The 15397-nt window shown below is 39.7% G+C and overlaps 1 protein-coding gene across 7 annotated transcripts in view; it reads right to left on the bottom strand.

Annotated features, from left to right (window-relative positions):
• Nucleotides 1-15397, bottom strand: part of LOC105478709 (interaction protein for cytohesin exchange factors 1) — a 207337-nt gene that overhangs the window by 67204 nt on the left and 124736 nt on the right. For all 7 annotated transcript variants that reach the window (XM_011736283.3, XM_011736276.3, XM_011736282.3 and 4 more), the window contains one exon: nucleotides 985-1058. In XM_011736283.3, coding sequence (XP_011734585.1) covers nucleotides 985-1058 — 74 coding nt within the window. The remainder of the gene's footprint in view (nucleotides 1-984; nucleotides 1059-15397) is intronic.

Here is a 15397-nt window from a genome sequence, read left to right on the forward strand (position 1 = left end):
GTAGAAAACATTGAAGATAACAAACGAGAAGTGCTTCCACTTTAACCTTTAGGCAGGAAGTCCTGCAGCACAGCACAGGCCAGAGTTTTTGTAAATAGCCAGTCCTTTTCAAACCACAAGAATCAACACTGGACGTGTGCAACCACACCACAGAGGCAAAGACATAAAGCTAACACCAGTTTACTAATCTTGTTAAAAGTACTCAATTGCTGCAACAAGTAACATAGGACAAAAAGGAAAGCCCCCTTGTGATAAGCCTGGAAAATATGTCAAAGGTAGAAGAAATCATAAGAAAAAGGTGAAAATGGACACATATGCAAAATATAGCAGCCTGCTATCATGGGAGAAGCACTTGAATGAGAGTCTAGAAAGCTGGGTTTACAGCCAGCCCTCTCATGAGATCTAAGCAGGTCACAGACTCTTTGGGCTGTTTCCTTCTCAGGAAAACCAGGACCATGAGCTGGTGATTTTTGTGGTCCCTGTCAGTTCTCAAATCTTTTGGATTTAAATTAGATCAGAGTGTCATCTCTAAGCTTAAGACATCTCAGAAAATTCAATGCCAAGGGTGCATCTGATTAACTCCATGAACTAAGAAAGAGAAACTGGTCTTGCTGGCATATCTGCAACTCGGGTGAGTCCTATTTAACTGCTTGTTCTTTTCTTTACTAGAACTGAAGCTTGACATCTGACCTCCCTGCCAGTCCTGGAGGGGTTTTATTCCATCACAGACACAGTCATCAGCAACAGTCCATGCCAAGGCTTCATGGGGGTTTTAAAATCCATCTGCTCCACAAAACAAAAATTCCAGAAAATGAGAGGTTAAATGCTTCTACTTCTATGTAGCGTGCCAACCCATAATGCTCCAAAATCTCAGACATTCCAATGTTACCTTCACTCACTTCTAAATCACCATATCATTTGGTGAACATTATGAAGAGATAGTATCCTGGCTCAGAGTTTTGTGGAAGATGAGAGACAACTTACTGCTTTTTCTTGCATTCGGATGCTCTTTCCACAGTGAAATCAGGCAGGTTGACAAATCCATCAGCTTTCTCTGCCTGAAACAAACACATACCACAAATAGGAATGAATGCATCAATCCTGGGGATTAGTGTATTGAGATACATGGAATAGGGATGGTATAAATGAAATGAGGGAGAATCAAGAGATACCACCCTGAATCACCATGGAGGTGTCCCAGATACACAGTTCATGAGAAAAATTAATGTTCTCCTGATAAGCCACCCAGAATCTTTCCATGAGAAGTGACATGACATGACACAGCTTAGGGATGGTCACCATATGGCAGGCATAGGACCTGCCTCCATCCGCCTCCTGTCTCTGTGGAAAACATAGCTAACCAAACAGAGTCTTATGTCTGCTGAGCCCATCAGCATCCACAGCATCTTCTATTCCTACTACTCTAGTCAGCTAGCACATAGGAAGAAACCTAACTAGCATTCTTGATATATATGGTGCCCAGAGCCCTGACTTTGGAGTTAGCAAATCTGCACTCCTATCATGGATCGACCACTTACTGGTTGTTATGACTTAAATGAGCTCAGATAAACAAAACAGCTAACAGTCACTCAACACACATTATTTCCCCTCCCAAGTCTGTAGACAGGGCCTTGGGGATTAAATCACAGAGCTACATCTTTCAGAACCTCAGTCCCATCGTTGATTCCTGGGGATTCTTTCTACAAGGAAAAGACTGTAGAAGAAAATTACATTTATGAGGACATAGCATAAATGTCACTTTACATCAGCAAAAACATGTATAGGAAATATAATCACTGTCCCACCTTTCTAAGAATTTGTTAATCTGTGTTTTACAAATAAAGTTTAACTGAGCCACGATGAAGCTAGATTGTTTGTCACCCACAGAATTCAAATCTTCTTGCATCTACACTGATGTCTCTGAGCAGAGAAATAGAATCCACAAGATTAAACGTAAATGAGTCTGTGGTTACTGGGAGATTAGTAAAAATGGATTTTGAAAATACAATCTTAATTTTACAAGTCGGCTAGCTATTAAGTTAGTGTCATGGGTGCTTTTAGTTTACTTGATCATTCTGCTCTTTCCTTTATTGTCAACTAGAGTGCAATTTGCATTCTTTTCTTCGGAAAAATTAAACGGTGAAGCATCCAACCCTATGCCCATCTTCTCTCTCTTATGTGACTCAACTCATCTAAATTCTTCACCTGGAATGCCTTCTTCTTATAAGATTCAAAACTCAAGGCTGGGTGCCGTGGCTCATGCCTGTAATTCCAGCACTTTGGGAGTCTGAGACGGGTGGATCACTAGAGGTAAGGTGTTGAAGATCAGCCCAGTCAACATGGTGAAACCCTGTCTCTACTAAAAATACAAAAAAAAAAAAAAAAAAAAAAAAAAATTTAGCTGGTCATGGTGGTGGGCACCTGCAATTTCAGCTACTTGGGAAGCTGAGGCAGGAGGTTAGCTTGAACCTGGGAGGTAGAGGTTGCAGTGAGCCAAGATCGCGCCACTGCACTCCACTGTCGACAACAGAGTGGGACTCTGTCTTTAAAAAAAAAAAAAAAATCAAAACTTAATTCTAATGGATACTCTCTTCTTTAAACATTATTTATGCATATGTGTGTATACAGAATGAATATGTATTCATTCATATGTATATTATATATATGCAGCTTCTCTCTTGACAGGCTGCTTAATTACTGGATGCTGATTCTCAAAGAGAATATAAGGTATTCAGAGAATACAGACTAAGTCAACTTTCTGTACAATGCACAGTGCTTCCTGTGGATTCTCAATCAACCTTACAAAAAAGTATAGTTTTGAAAAACGACATTAGGTCCCGTCAATTCCACTTTTAGATCTACAAACTGAGTATCCCTTATTTGAAATGCTTGGGACTGTAAGTGTTTTATATTTCAGAATTTTGCTGATTTGGGGATATTTGCATGTACAAAGAAGTCAAGCATCCCGAATCTGAAAATCCAACACCCAATGAATACTCCCTTTGAGCATCATGTTGGTGCTCAAAAACTTTCAGATTTTGGAACATTTTGGATTGGATTTTTGGATTACGGATGCTCAACTGTATGCCCAAAGGAATTGAAAAATGGTACTCAAATACATGTGCAGCCCTGTTCACAAAGCACTCACAACAGCCAAAAGGTAGAAACAGCCCAAATGCCCATTAACAGATAAATGGATAAATTAATTGTGCTGTATCTATACAATGGAATATTATTCAGCCTTAAAAAAGAATAAAGTGCTAATACACGCTATGTGGATGAATCTCGAAAACTTTGTGTTAAGTGAAAGAAACGAGACACAAAAGCTCATCTCTCATATGATTCAATTTATAGGAAATATCCAGAAGTGGAAATCCAGAGAGACAGAACATAGCTAATGGGTAGCTACCCAGGGCCTAGGCAGCAGGAAATAGGGAGCAACTGCTCAATGGGTAAGGGGTTTCCTTTTGGGGTGATGAAAATGTTTGGAATCTAGATAGATGAGGAGGTTGCACGATGTTGTGAATGTATTAAATGCCACTGAATTGCTCACTTTAAAGTAGTTAATGTTAGGTTGTATGACTTTCATCTCAATTTTAAGAATCTATGTTAGGGTAAGTAAGGCGTTTTTATGTAAATTTCCATAATTAATTTAGAAAGAAAAAAATCACTTAGACTCAGCATTTGTTTCTACTTCCTCCTCCCATTCATTTCCATATGTTCCAGAGAAACGGTAGAGACCAAAACTCCGCCCATGTTGCTAAATCCCCTCTACTGTTTTCAGTCCTCACTTAATTGAACTCTAAGTGGCGCTGTAGCTGCTTTCTCCCTCTGGAGCCACCCTCCTGTTGTGGCCTTTTTGACAGCACATTACTGCTGCTCCCCTTTTTTCTCTAACTATGCCTTCTTCTCTTTCAGGGGTCTTGTTCTCCTGTCTATTTCTTAAATGTCAGAGTTCCCTAGAGTTCTGTCCACAGACTTATTCTCTTTTTGTTCCAAAACTCTCTATAGATGATCATACACACCCTCATGGCTTCATCTGTCATCACTGTACACACATATCCAAAACCCATACCTTGTATCACCACTGTCTACATATATCCAAAATCCATATCTCAAACTGGGATTCAATCCAGGAACTCCTGTCCCAGATTTCCAGCTGCCTAGGAAGCCTATTCCCATGGGCCCTGCAAGAGTAACAAATCCAAAATCAAACTCATTATCTTACTCCATAAAATGCCTATTCCTTTCTCCTGTGTTCTCTACTTCAGTGAATAATATCACTTTCTAGCCAGTTGCCGAAACAGGACATCTGAGAGATATCCCCAACTCTTCCATTCCCTTCTGGGTGCCCGTGCACGTAAACTCAAAGTTGTATTGTTGCTGCATCTGCTCACGGGTCTTCAATCCATCCATTACCTACTGCCTCCTTCAACTTACCCTTAATGTTTTGTTGAATGACTACAAAAGTCTCCTAAACCATTCTCCTTCTCTGTAACTCTGCCCTTTCATCATATTTAGTGTCCAAATCACAGTCACAGTCACAGCAAATCTTTACATCATGAGCATTCTTCATGGCACTGTTCTGATTAAATACCCTGCATGGTGTCCAGTTGCCCTCGGGTCAACTCTAAATGCCTCGGCAGAGGATTTAGAACCTTTATAATCAAGCCCTGATTAGTTCCACAATTTCATCTCTCCCCCTCCCCCATTTAGCCAAAGACAAACAGAAAAATCAAAAACAAAGGAAAAACAATACTTCTGGCCAGGAGCAGTGGCTCACACCTGTAATCCTAGCACTTTGGGAGGCCAAGGTGGGCAGATCACCTGAGGTTAGGAGTTTGAGACTCACTTGGCCAACATGGTGAAACTCCATCTCTACTAAAAATTGCAAACAGTAGCCAGGCATGGTGGCAGACGCCTGTAATCCCGGCTACTTAGGAGGCTGAGGCTGAGGCAGGAGAATCGCTTGAACCGGGAAGCGGAAGTTGCAGTGAGCCGAGATCACACCACCGCACTCCAGCCTGGGCAACAGAGCGAAACTCTGTCTCGAAACAAAAAAAAACAATTAAAAAATAAAATAATAAAAAAAGAAAAAACAATAGTTCCATGGAGCTGAATTAGAATCAGCACCCAATTTATGCCATGATTAGTTTCTAGAAAACTCATTTTCAGTACAATAAATTATCTCAAATGAGATAATACACAAATCAATCAACAAAAATGTAACACACCCACATACACTTTTAGTAGTATTTTTATTCATCTAAAAATAAAATTGGCCAGGCTCAGTGGCTCACGCCTGTAAGGAGGCCAAGGTAGAAGGATCACTTGAGCCCAAGAGTTCAAGACCAGCCTGGGCAACATGGTGAAATCCCATCTCTGCAAAGGTATAAAAATTAGCTGAGCATGGTGGCACACGCCTGTATTCCCAGCTACTTGAGAGGCTGAGGTGGGAGAATCACCTGAGCCCAGAGGTCGAGGCTGTTATGGGTTGTGATCACACCACTGCACTCCAGCCTGGGTGACAGAGTTAGAATGTGTCTAAAAAAAAAAAATTAATTAACTAATTAAATTTAATCAATGTAAATTAATTACATTTAATCAATGTAAAAAATAAACGGTAAATCTTCATTTGGGTGGATTCCTTTTCTGCATAAGTGAAACAGCTGAGATTCCCTTAAATAGGAGCCTAAATAAGTTTGGGTGAAAACATCTTAGTGTTTCCCCAGGAAATTATCACTTTAAAAGCAGAAGCTTTTTTTTTTTTGTACTCTGAAGACAGTTGAGTTATATTCAAAATCACGGATAATTTGTGTCAAAAATGGTCGCTGCTTATTTGACTTGCAAAAAAAGGCCTCAAAAATGACAATCACAGAGGGCAAATCCTGAGAGAATGACAGTTTTCTTCTCTTCCTCCTCCTTTTCCTCCTCCTACGCTTCTCCAGATCCCTTGTTGCCTATTATATTAACTAAAATGAGTTTGTTGAATGAGATCCTTATTCTTCAATTCCTAACTTTCTAAAAAGCTTCCTGCAGGTGGCCAAATGGGGTGGCTCACACCTGTAATCTCAGCACTTTGGGAGGCCGAGGCAGAAGGATCACTTGAGTTCAGGAGTTCAAGACCAGCCCAGGCAACATAGGGAGACCTTGTCTCTATTTAAAAAAAAAAAAAAAAAAAAAAAAAAAAGGTTTCCTCCAGGTTCTATATGGGTACCTGCAAGTTTCCCTCGAAATCCTGATGTAATAAAAAACTTGTTCTCCTGCCAGAGGTATCAAATCCATCCTTTGGCCATTGTGCAAACTTCTCTTTCCAAATCTAGTCTTAAATTCAGAAGAAACACATTCCTTTTACTGGTATGATGGTTGGTTACCTGGTTGTTTGTCTGCTTCTCCAATGGATTGTGAGTACCCTGAAGGTAATAACTGTTTTGTTCATACATATTATTTATAAGGTATGGAATAAGTACATGTAAAATAAATAAATACATTTTATGAATGAATGAACGAACTATAATCTTTTTCCTCTGACAATAAAGTGTTAAAATGAGATGCAGAAGGTAGTGTGAAAAAGTTTGACAGTTTCTTTCTTTTTTTTTTTTCAGATGGAGTCTCTCTCTGTGTTGCCCAGGCTCAAGTGCAGTGGCGCGATCTTGGCTCACTGCAAGCTCCGCCTCCTGGGTTCAGGCCATTCTCCTGCCTCAGCCTCCCTAGTAGCTGGGACTACAGGTGCCCACCATCATACCTGGCTAACTTTTTGTATTTTTTTTAGTAGAGACGGGGTTTCACTGTCTTAACCAGGATAGTCTCGATCTCCTGACCTTGTTATCCGCCTGCCTCAGCCTCCCAAAGTGCTGGGATTACAGGCGTGAGCCACCATGCCCAGCAGTTTGGCAGTTTCTAAAAAACGTAAGCATATAATTACCTTACCACTGAACAATTCTACCCCTAGGTATCTACCCAAGAGGAACGGATACAAATGTCCATGCAAAGGTTTGTGTGCAAATCATTACAGCAGCGTTATTCGTAATCACCCAGAACTGGAAACAGCCTAAATGCCCATCAACTACTAAATAGAGTAGGACACAGCCATATGATGAAATGCTATGTAATCATGAAAAGGAGCAAACCACTGACACTTGCTGAAACATGGAGGAACCCCGAAAACATTCTGCTAAGTGAAAGTGAAACACAAGCGATCACTTATGACTGTGTGATTCCATTTCCATAAAATGTCCAGAAAGGGCAAATCTATAGAGACAGAAAGCAGGACAGTGGTTGCCTGGGGTTAGGGGTGGGAATTAACTGTAAATAGGGATGGAGGATCTTATTGGTACAATAAAAATTATTTAAAACTGTTTTATTATGATGGTTGCACCACTCGGTAAATCTACCAAAAATGGATGAACTGCAAATTTGAATACTGTGAACTTTATGATACATAAAATGTACCTTAATACAGCTGTTTTTTAAAATCATGAGGTGCAGAGGAAGTTTGGAGAATAATATGCAAGTTAAATCTCTCCTAGTTGGCCATCAGTGAGACTTGGAAGCAGGTGAAATAGGAGGCTTCTGACAATCCCACTGACGATTCAGTATGATTTGTTCAGACTTCAGATACCAAATTAGGTTTCTATTTCCAATACTCCATGGTTTAATCTTAACTATAGTTTCAAGCTTGGACTATAGGAATTTTGGAGACACAAATATTTCATGCAATGTTTGCCATACTTCAGACATTTTTAAAAATTAACTAAAATAGAACATTAAATTTTAATATTTAAATGGCAGAGCATAGAGGCTTTTTAGGACAGTGAAAATATACTGTATTTTTTAAAGCTGATTATATGTCATTATACATTTGTCCAAACCCATAGAATGTACAACACCAAGAGTGAACCCAGGATGAACTATGGAGTCTGGGTAACAATGATGTGCCAATGTCGGCTCATCAATTATAACAAATCTCCCAAGCAGATGGGGATATTGATGATGGGGAGGTTGTGCATGAGTATGGGCAGGGAGTATATGGGCAATAGCTGTACCTTCCTCTTAATTTTGCTGTGAGCCTAAAACTGCTCTAAAAAGATAAAGTCTTTTAGAAATTAACTAAAATAGGACATCAGATTTTAGAATTTAAATGCAAAAATAAGTGTTCATTGCCATGATAACATTTGGCCTTTTTGTACCACAGGTATTTTGGAAAACATACAAAATTACTTCTTAGGTACCTACACATGTCAGAAAAGCAGAAGAGGCTGACCAGGAGAAATGAGACTGACGTGTATTCTCGAGTCTAAGTAGGTCAAAGAAGACCAAGCCAGAAGCAGATGAATGATAATATAGGAAACGGTCATGTAGTTCCTGGTTAAAAAATGAAAAGTAATATTCTCTCTCTATTTTCAATGAAACCATAGTTCCTTAATTCTAAAACCCTGATTTCTTTACACTTCAATAATTCTGAAATCAGAAGGCACCTTAGAATCTATGTATATTTTCATTGCAACGTTTTCTCCCCTAAAACCTGTTATTAAATAAATTATAGGTCTTAAATAGAATCTTGAATTCAAGAAAAAAAATTAGCTAAAAAAATTTCTTTGTAATACACTTTTGTGTTTTTAAGGGAATGTAGAATTGAAATTCTTGAAATTACCTTAAGCAAATTTAATGAGGTTTCCCAATGACTATCTGAATCAGGAGAAGCTGCAAAAGTCTCCATTTCTCCACGTAAATCTATTGTTTTCTCAGTTATTCCCCAAAACCCCCAGGGCATTGGAAACAGATGAGGTCTAAACTCTGAGCTGAGCTGCCCATTCTCATGCCACCTTAGAACAGTTGTCACTAGATTCTCACACTACACACACACTCATGGCCACTAGAGAAATCTGAATTATATTCTTTAAAATAGAAAGTAAAAGTAAATGGAGATCGAAGAAAAGATAGTTTAAAATTCACTGTAAAAGTTCTAGTTCTACGGAGAAACCATCATTCTCACACATTGCTGGTGGTAATGCAAAATGGAACTCAACAGAAGGAAACTGGATAATAATCAGCAAAAACACACTTGCCCATTGACCCAGAAATTCCATTTCTGGGATCTGTCCTAACTATACCTTGGAGAATATATGGAATGACATGTGCATTGCAGCGTTGTTTGTATTTACAAAGGATTGCAAAGAATGCAAATGCCTATCATCAGGGGACAGTTGAATACACCGTGGTATCCACACACAGTGAATAACTATGAAAAATGCCATACGGCACATACAGCAATCTCTAGGACACAGTGAGAGAAAAAGTAAGGTTCAGTACTATATATGTAATATGCTAATTTTGTGTAAGAAAGGAGGCTGGGATTGGCTCAATATACACACTTGCTGTATTTGCGAAAAGAAACACGGAAAAATAAACCAAAAACAAATAGAAAAGGGGGAAGAAAGAGGATAGAGAACAGAGATGCAAAGGAGACTAACTTGGTTGTAACTTGTTACAGTTTTGACTTTGGAATCGGGTACATGATTGATTTTTTAAATCAAAAACAAACATGAAAAAGAAAAGCAATTCTCGAAATTAAAAACAAATAGAAACAAACCTAACTGAATGTAAAGATGGTGACATAGTACTACACAAATAATCACTGCTCTGAGACGCCTCAGAACTTTGACTATACATACTTCATGGCATACAGGCTAAGTAAGTACTCTTCGCAATGACATGTTATTATCATCTTTACATAGTCTTGGTAGGTTCTTCCTTTCTTCCCCTCTAAAATTGCACAGAATCTAAAGCTTCTCTCCTTCTCTCCATACAATAGCATCCATGGCATTGCAACTCATCTGCCCCTTCCTTTCAGAAAAGGAAAAGTGAAGATTAGCACACCAACACAATCTACATTCTGCAACTATCACAGAGAGCTGCATGTATTAGCATCGGGCTGTGACAAGCACTGCACCAAAAGAAAGAAAAAATGTCTGTATTTTATTTTCTTGTAGATATCAGAAGCAGGCACGGTAGGGAGTGTGCTTGGAATCCTTTTAAGAAATAATAATCTTGAGTAACACATAATAAGACCTAACATTTATTGAGTGCTAAGCATATGCCAGTGAGGCAGTACTATGATCACAACCTTAAGAGGAAAATTCATCCCATGCCAAGTGCCAGAAGCTAGAACACCAAGCTAGCCTGGCATTATACCAAGGGAACCCCCATGTGGTACTATTAAAGTGACAGGACTCAGACCAGGACCCAGCAAACAGTCGAATAATTCTAAAGACAAGACTGAAGAAATTCTTCAGAGCTAAAATAGGCTCAGGAACTGAAATGGGAGAAGGAGAGAATCTGCAGTCGACACATGGCACAGAAATAAACAACCCTGGATTTGGAATTAATGTCTCGATGCAAGCCACATACTCTGACATCCCAGGCAGAGTACTTAACTTCTGTGAGTCACTGTCCTCACAGCGAATAAGCAGCTATAACCAGCTTCTCCAGACTAAATAGAAATTAACACAGATGTGTGTAATAATGTAAAATTTGTTAAAGCTATAAAAAATCCAAGAATTTATTATTATTAGTTCCTAGAAAAGCAGGAAAATGGGTGAAAAGGAAACAAAAGAGAAGGACTGATCCTGAAATTAATGTAAAATAAGGTGGGTTTTTTTTGTTTTGTTTTGTTTTTTTGAGATGGAGTCTTACTCTTGTCACCCAGGCTGGAGCGCAGCGGTGCGATCTCATCTCACTGTAACCTCCGCCTCCCAGGTTCAAGTGATTCTTCTGCCTTAGCCTCCCAAGTAGCTGGGGTTACAGGCACGTGCTGCCATGCCCAGCTAATTTTTGTATTTTTAATAGAGACAGGTTTTCGCCATATTGACCAGACTGGTCTCAAACTCCTGGCCTCAAGTGATCTGCCCACCTCAGCCTCCGAAAGTGCAAAATAAGTTTTTTGACTGAGTGCACTGTAAGCTGAGCCCTCCGACTAGCTGTTTCTGTGTCTCAGCTCTCCTCTCTTTTCTTTGCATCAGATTAATGGTTGAAAAAAACATTTTAGATTATTTGGAGAATAATAATGCTAGTAAACTTACTATATTCTTCATGTATTATTTGGGGTGTATTTTTACTAAAATATTGTTGCATTTGGGTTTAGCGAACATTACCCTATGAATATAATTAGATTTAGATCCAGAGCGAGACTTGTTTCTTACAAACACCTAGAAATAGATATTCTACATAGACAACAGCTGGTAAATGTTTTTGGCTAGAAAAAAAGGCCCAGTTTCCTATAGAACCCAGAGAATCTTGGCATTGATTATAAAAACAGAAGGAAAGAATTGATTACGCTAATGAGGATGGTTCTGGGGATACTGAGGCTCCAACAGGGGTAAGAGGGGAAGGGCTCTGCAGTAAGGAGATCACTTACTCTCAGTGACCCTGACACATGCCCTGTCCTTACCACCCAGGGCACACTGGCAAGACTTCCTGCACCAGCACCTGCATCTCACTGGGGGAAAGCTTCTCTGGCTGCCCTATTCCACTCTTTCACCTGTACAGAAGTCCTCAGAGATCACTGCCCCCCTGGGACGAGCTCTCAACCAGCAACGAATGGGACTTGGGGCAGAAATGCCCCCAGCTGGGTCAGACGCCATGGCTCACACCTGTAATCCCAGCACTTTGAGAGGCCAAGGCAGAAGGATCTCTTGAGGCAAGGAGTTCAAGACCAGCCGGGGCAACATAGTGAGACGTCTCTCTAAAAAACATACAAAAATTAGCGAAGCACAACTATGTGCACCTGTAGCCTCAACTACGCAGGCAGCTGAGTCAGGAAGATTGCTTGAGCCCAGGAGTTGGAGGTTGCGGTGAGCTATGATCACACCACTGCATTTGAGCCTGGATGACAGTGAGACCCCATCTCTAAAACAAGAAAAATACATAGGTAAACAAATCAATATCCCAGTTCCTTTTTCCCTTAGTGTGAAAACTCTGGGGTACATGTTTTTCACAGGCTTCCAGGGTTCCCCAGAAGGATGAAGCTTTGGTTACCCACAGTCACACCCTGCTTGCTAAGGAGAACTTTATTAACTAACTTTTCTACCCTCTCTCACTTCCCTATTCCCTTTCCGAGTATCTCCTGGGTCACTTCTCAAGTAAACTGCTAGCACCCAAATCCTCTTCTTAAGAGTCTGCTTCTGGGAAACCTAAACCAGGATGCTATTCCCCTTGCAGAAAACATTCCCTTCCAAGAACAGCCCAACTGCTCAGCACAATAATCCCTCCTTACTATTCCCTCCTAAAAGTCAACCGACGATATGGCTATCTCACTATCACATTACGTCATATTTAGATTGGTGACCAAGAAGTGGCTGGAACCTGTTCTATGCCTTGTAAGTCACCTCTCCTAGCTAGCCACTACAATCTTTCATTCTCTCCTTATGGAGAAAGAGGGAAAGGGCTCTGAAGTAAGGAGACCTCTCGGAGCAAAATCATATTTTAAGTGAAATGAAGTTACTAGTGAACTTTCAGGTAGTCTGACATACAAAGATAGGAATTACCTTCTGAAATGTAATTTTCAAAAATGATTAAGATGCAAACCTCAAAATTTAACAGAGTGTTGTGTAATTGTTCTCTGCCGTGTAAAAACCTTAGCTTCGGCTCAGTCTCATCTCTGCCCTATTCTTTTGGAAGCTTTAAAACCCCAAATGTGCTATTGTTTTCACATACATGGGCTGGTCTCTGCAACAGCGTAACCAAGAAAATGAAAGAACACAATACATATGAAGGAAAGGTTTTAAATGAATCGTAAGAAAGTTGATAAAATCTCACCATTACAGACTAAATTTTATCTCTTGCTATCTAATTCATCTACCATCTGTGGTTATTGCATGAGTTTGGAGAAGAATAGATAAAGGAGCACCATTTAAGAAAATTTAAAATCAGATGCATTCTCTTTGAATATTAAAGATGTAGAAGTAATAGGCCGGGCATGGTGGCTCACTCCTTAATCCCAGCACTTTGGGAGGGCAAGGCGGGCAGATCACCTGAGGTCAGGAGATTGAGACCAGCCTGGCCAACATGGCGAAAACCTGTCTCTACTAAAAATACAAAAAATTAGCCAGCCATGGTGGTGGGTGCCTGTAATCCCAGCTACTCGGGAGACTGAGGCAGGAGAATCACTTGAACCCGGGAGGCAGAGGTCGCAGTCAGCTGAGATCGTACCATTGCACTCCAGCCTGGGCGACAAGAGCAAAACTCTGTCTCAAAAAAACAAACAAACAAAAAAAAAAGACAAGGTTAATTCTTTCAAAATCCCAGTCAGCACACCACATAATCTTGCCTTCATGCAATGTGAAGTTATCAAATACTTCAGGAACTTTCAAATCTCTTCAAACTGTTTTCATGAGTTTCATGTGTACTATTAAAATATATCACCACCACCACCACGAAGAAAATCCAGTTCAAAAATGGCAAAAGACATTTCTCCCAAGAAGATATGGAAATGGCCAATAAGCACATGTGAAAGTTGCTCAAGGACAATAGTCATTAGGAAAAGGCAAATCAAAGCCACCATGTGATGGTACCTCACACCCATTAGGATGGTTACTGTAAATAATTAATTAATTAAGTAACAAGCACTGGTAAGGATGTAGAGAAACTGGAACCCTTGTGTACTATGGTTGGGAATGTAAAATAGTGTAGCTACTATGCAAAATAGCATGATAGTTCCTCAAAAAAATAATAATAATAAGATAGAACTACCATATGATCCAGCAATTCCACCTCTAGGTATAAAACCAAGATAATTGAAAGCAGGGTCTCAAAGAGATATTTGTATGGCCATGTTCACAGCAGCATTATTCACAATAGCCCAAAGGTAGAAGCAATCCAAGTGTCTGTCAACAAATACGAATGAATGAACAAAATGTGGTACACACATCAATGGGATAGGATTCAGCTTAAAAAGGAAGACAATTCTGAGACCTGCTTCAACATGGATGAACCTTGAAGACATTATGCTAAGTAAAATAGGTCAGTCATAAAAGGATAAATACTGTATGATTCCACTTATAGGAGGGAACTACAGTAGTCAAATTCATAAGAGACAGAGAGTAGAATGGTGGTTGCCAGGGACTGGGAGGAGAAGGAATGGAGAGTTATTATTTAATAGGTACAGAGTCTCAGTTTTGCAAGATGAAAAGAGTTCTGGAGATGGATGATGCTGACGGTTGCACAGTAATTGGAACTTATTTAATGCCACTCAACTATACCCTTCAAAATGGCTAAAATGGTAAACTTCATTAAAAAAATTAATTTTAAAGCTACTACTCTGAAATCGTTGTCAGTAAAAAATGAAAATGCATTTGCCACGGTAAGTTTTACAAGATTCAAGGTGTGAAAATATCAGTGGCTGACGGGCTGTTAATGAGCACCATCTCTTCCACAGGTAACAGACATCTATCCATGCTTCTGTTGAACAGACACAGAAGCGAGGCCCAGAGATGGTAGGTGTTTTGCCCAGGCTGTCAAGGAGCCTCAGCATCAGGGTAGAATCTGGCTAGAATTAAAATTGGGTGAATTCTCTTTCAAGGGAATGTAGAGATACTACACTGTGAGCCCGGGGATATCTTCCCCTGCAGCTTGCCTTTTCCTTGCATCTTTTTTAAAGACATTGTTTCAAACATGCTTCGCTAAATTCTGACTCCTTACAGAAATAATCAATATTTTTTAAACTTTCCACTGCATAGTTTCCTTTTGAAATCTTCTTGAAACATGCTCCATGGAAGATTAAGCACAGCAGCACAGTGACAGATGAGTCTAGCTTGTCTGTAGAAGAGGCAGCTGGGACCTGACCCTTAAAAGAGCTTGCCCCAGACAGATGGTAAATCTTCAAATAAAGACTTCTCAGGAAAATCCTCAAACCTAATGAAAAGTTCAGCTCATCCCATGGGCCACTTCGCATTCTGTTGCTTGGGAAATGTGCCCACACTCTCACCATTAACTCATGTGTTACCTGAACTCTTCCTCCAGGGTGGAAAACTCTGTATTGACAAGTACATAATGTCTTCTAGTCCATTCCCCTGTCTTATAGCTTAAAATCATCCTTTACATGGGGTCAGTAGGTATATTTTTAGACTTTCCTACACAGGACAGGTCATAGTCACTGAGAGAAACCATTCCTGGTGTCTGAAAATTCCTAGCACAATTCTTCTGCATCCTAAAATCTCAATATTTCGGCAAACACATTGCTTTTCTTTGTATACATTCCTTAGATTTTTTAAACATTGCTTTTAGATGCATTCGATCTTCTCAAAGTAGCTTTGAAAAATATAGAGACGGTGTTCTTGGTCAACATTTACTTGCAAGAAAATAGATGCATAGAGATTTGCATCACTGACTTAGAGCTACA

Source organism: Macaca nemestrina, chromosome 5, assembly GCF_043159975.1.
Source record: "Macaca nemestrina isolate mMacNem1 chromosome 5, mMacNem.hap1, whole genome shotgun sequence".
Classification (NCBI taxonomy): Eukaryota; Metazoa; Chordata; class Mammalia; order Primates; family Cercopithecidae; genus Macaca; species Macaca nemestrina.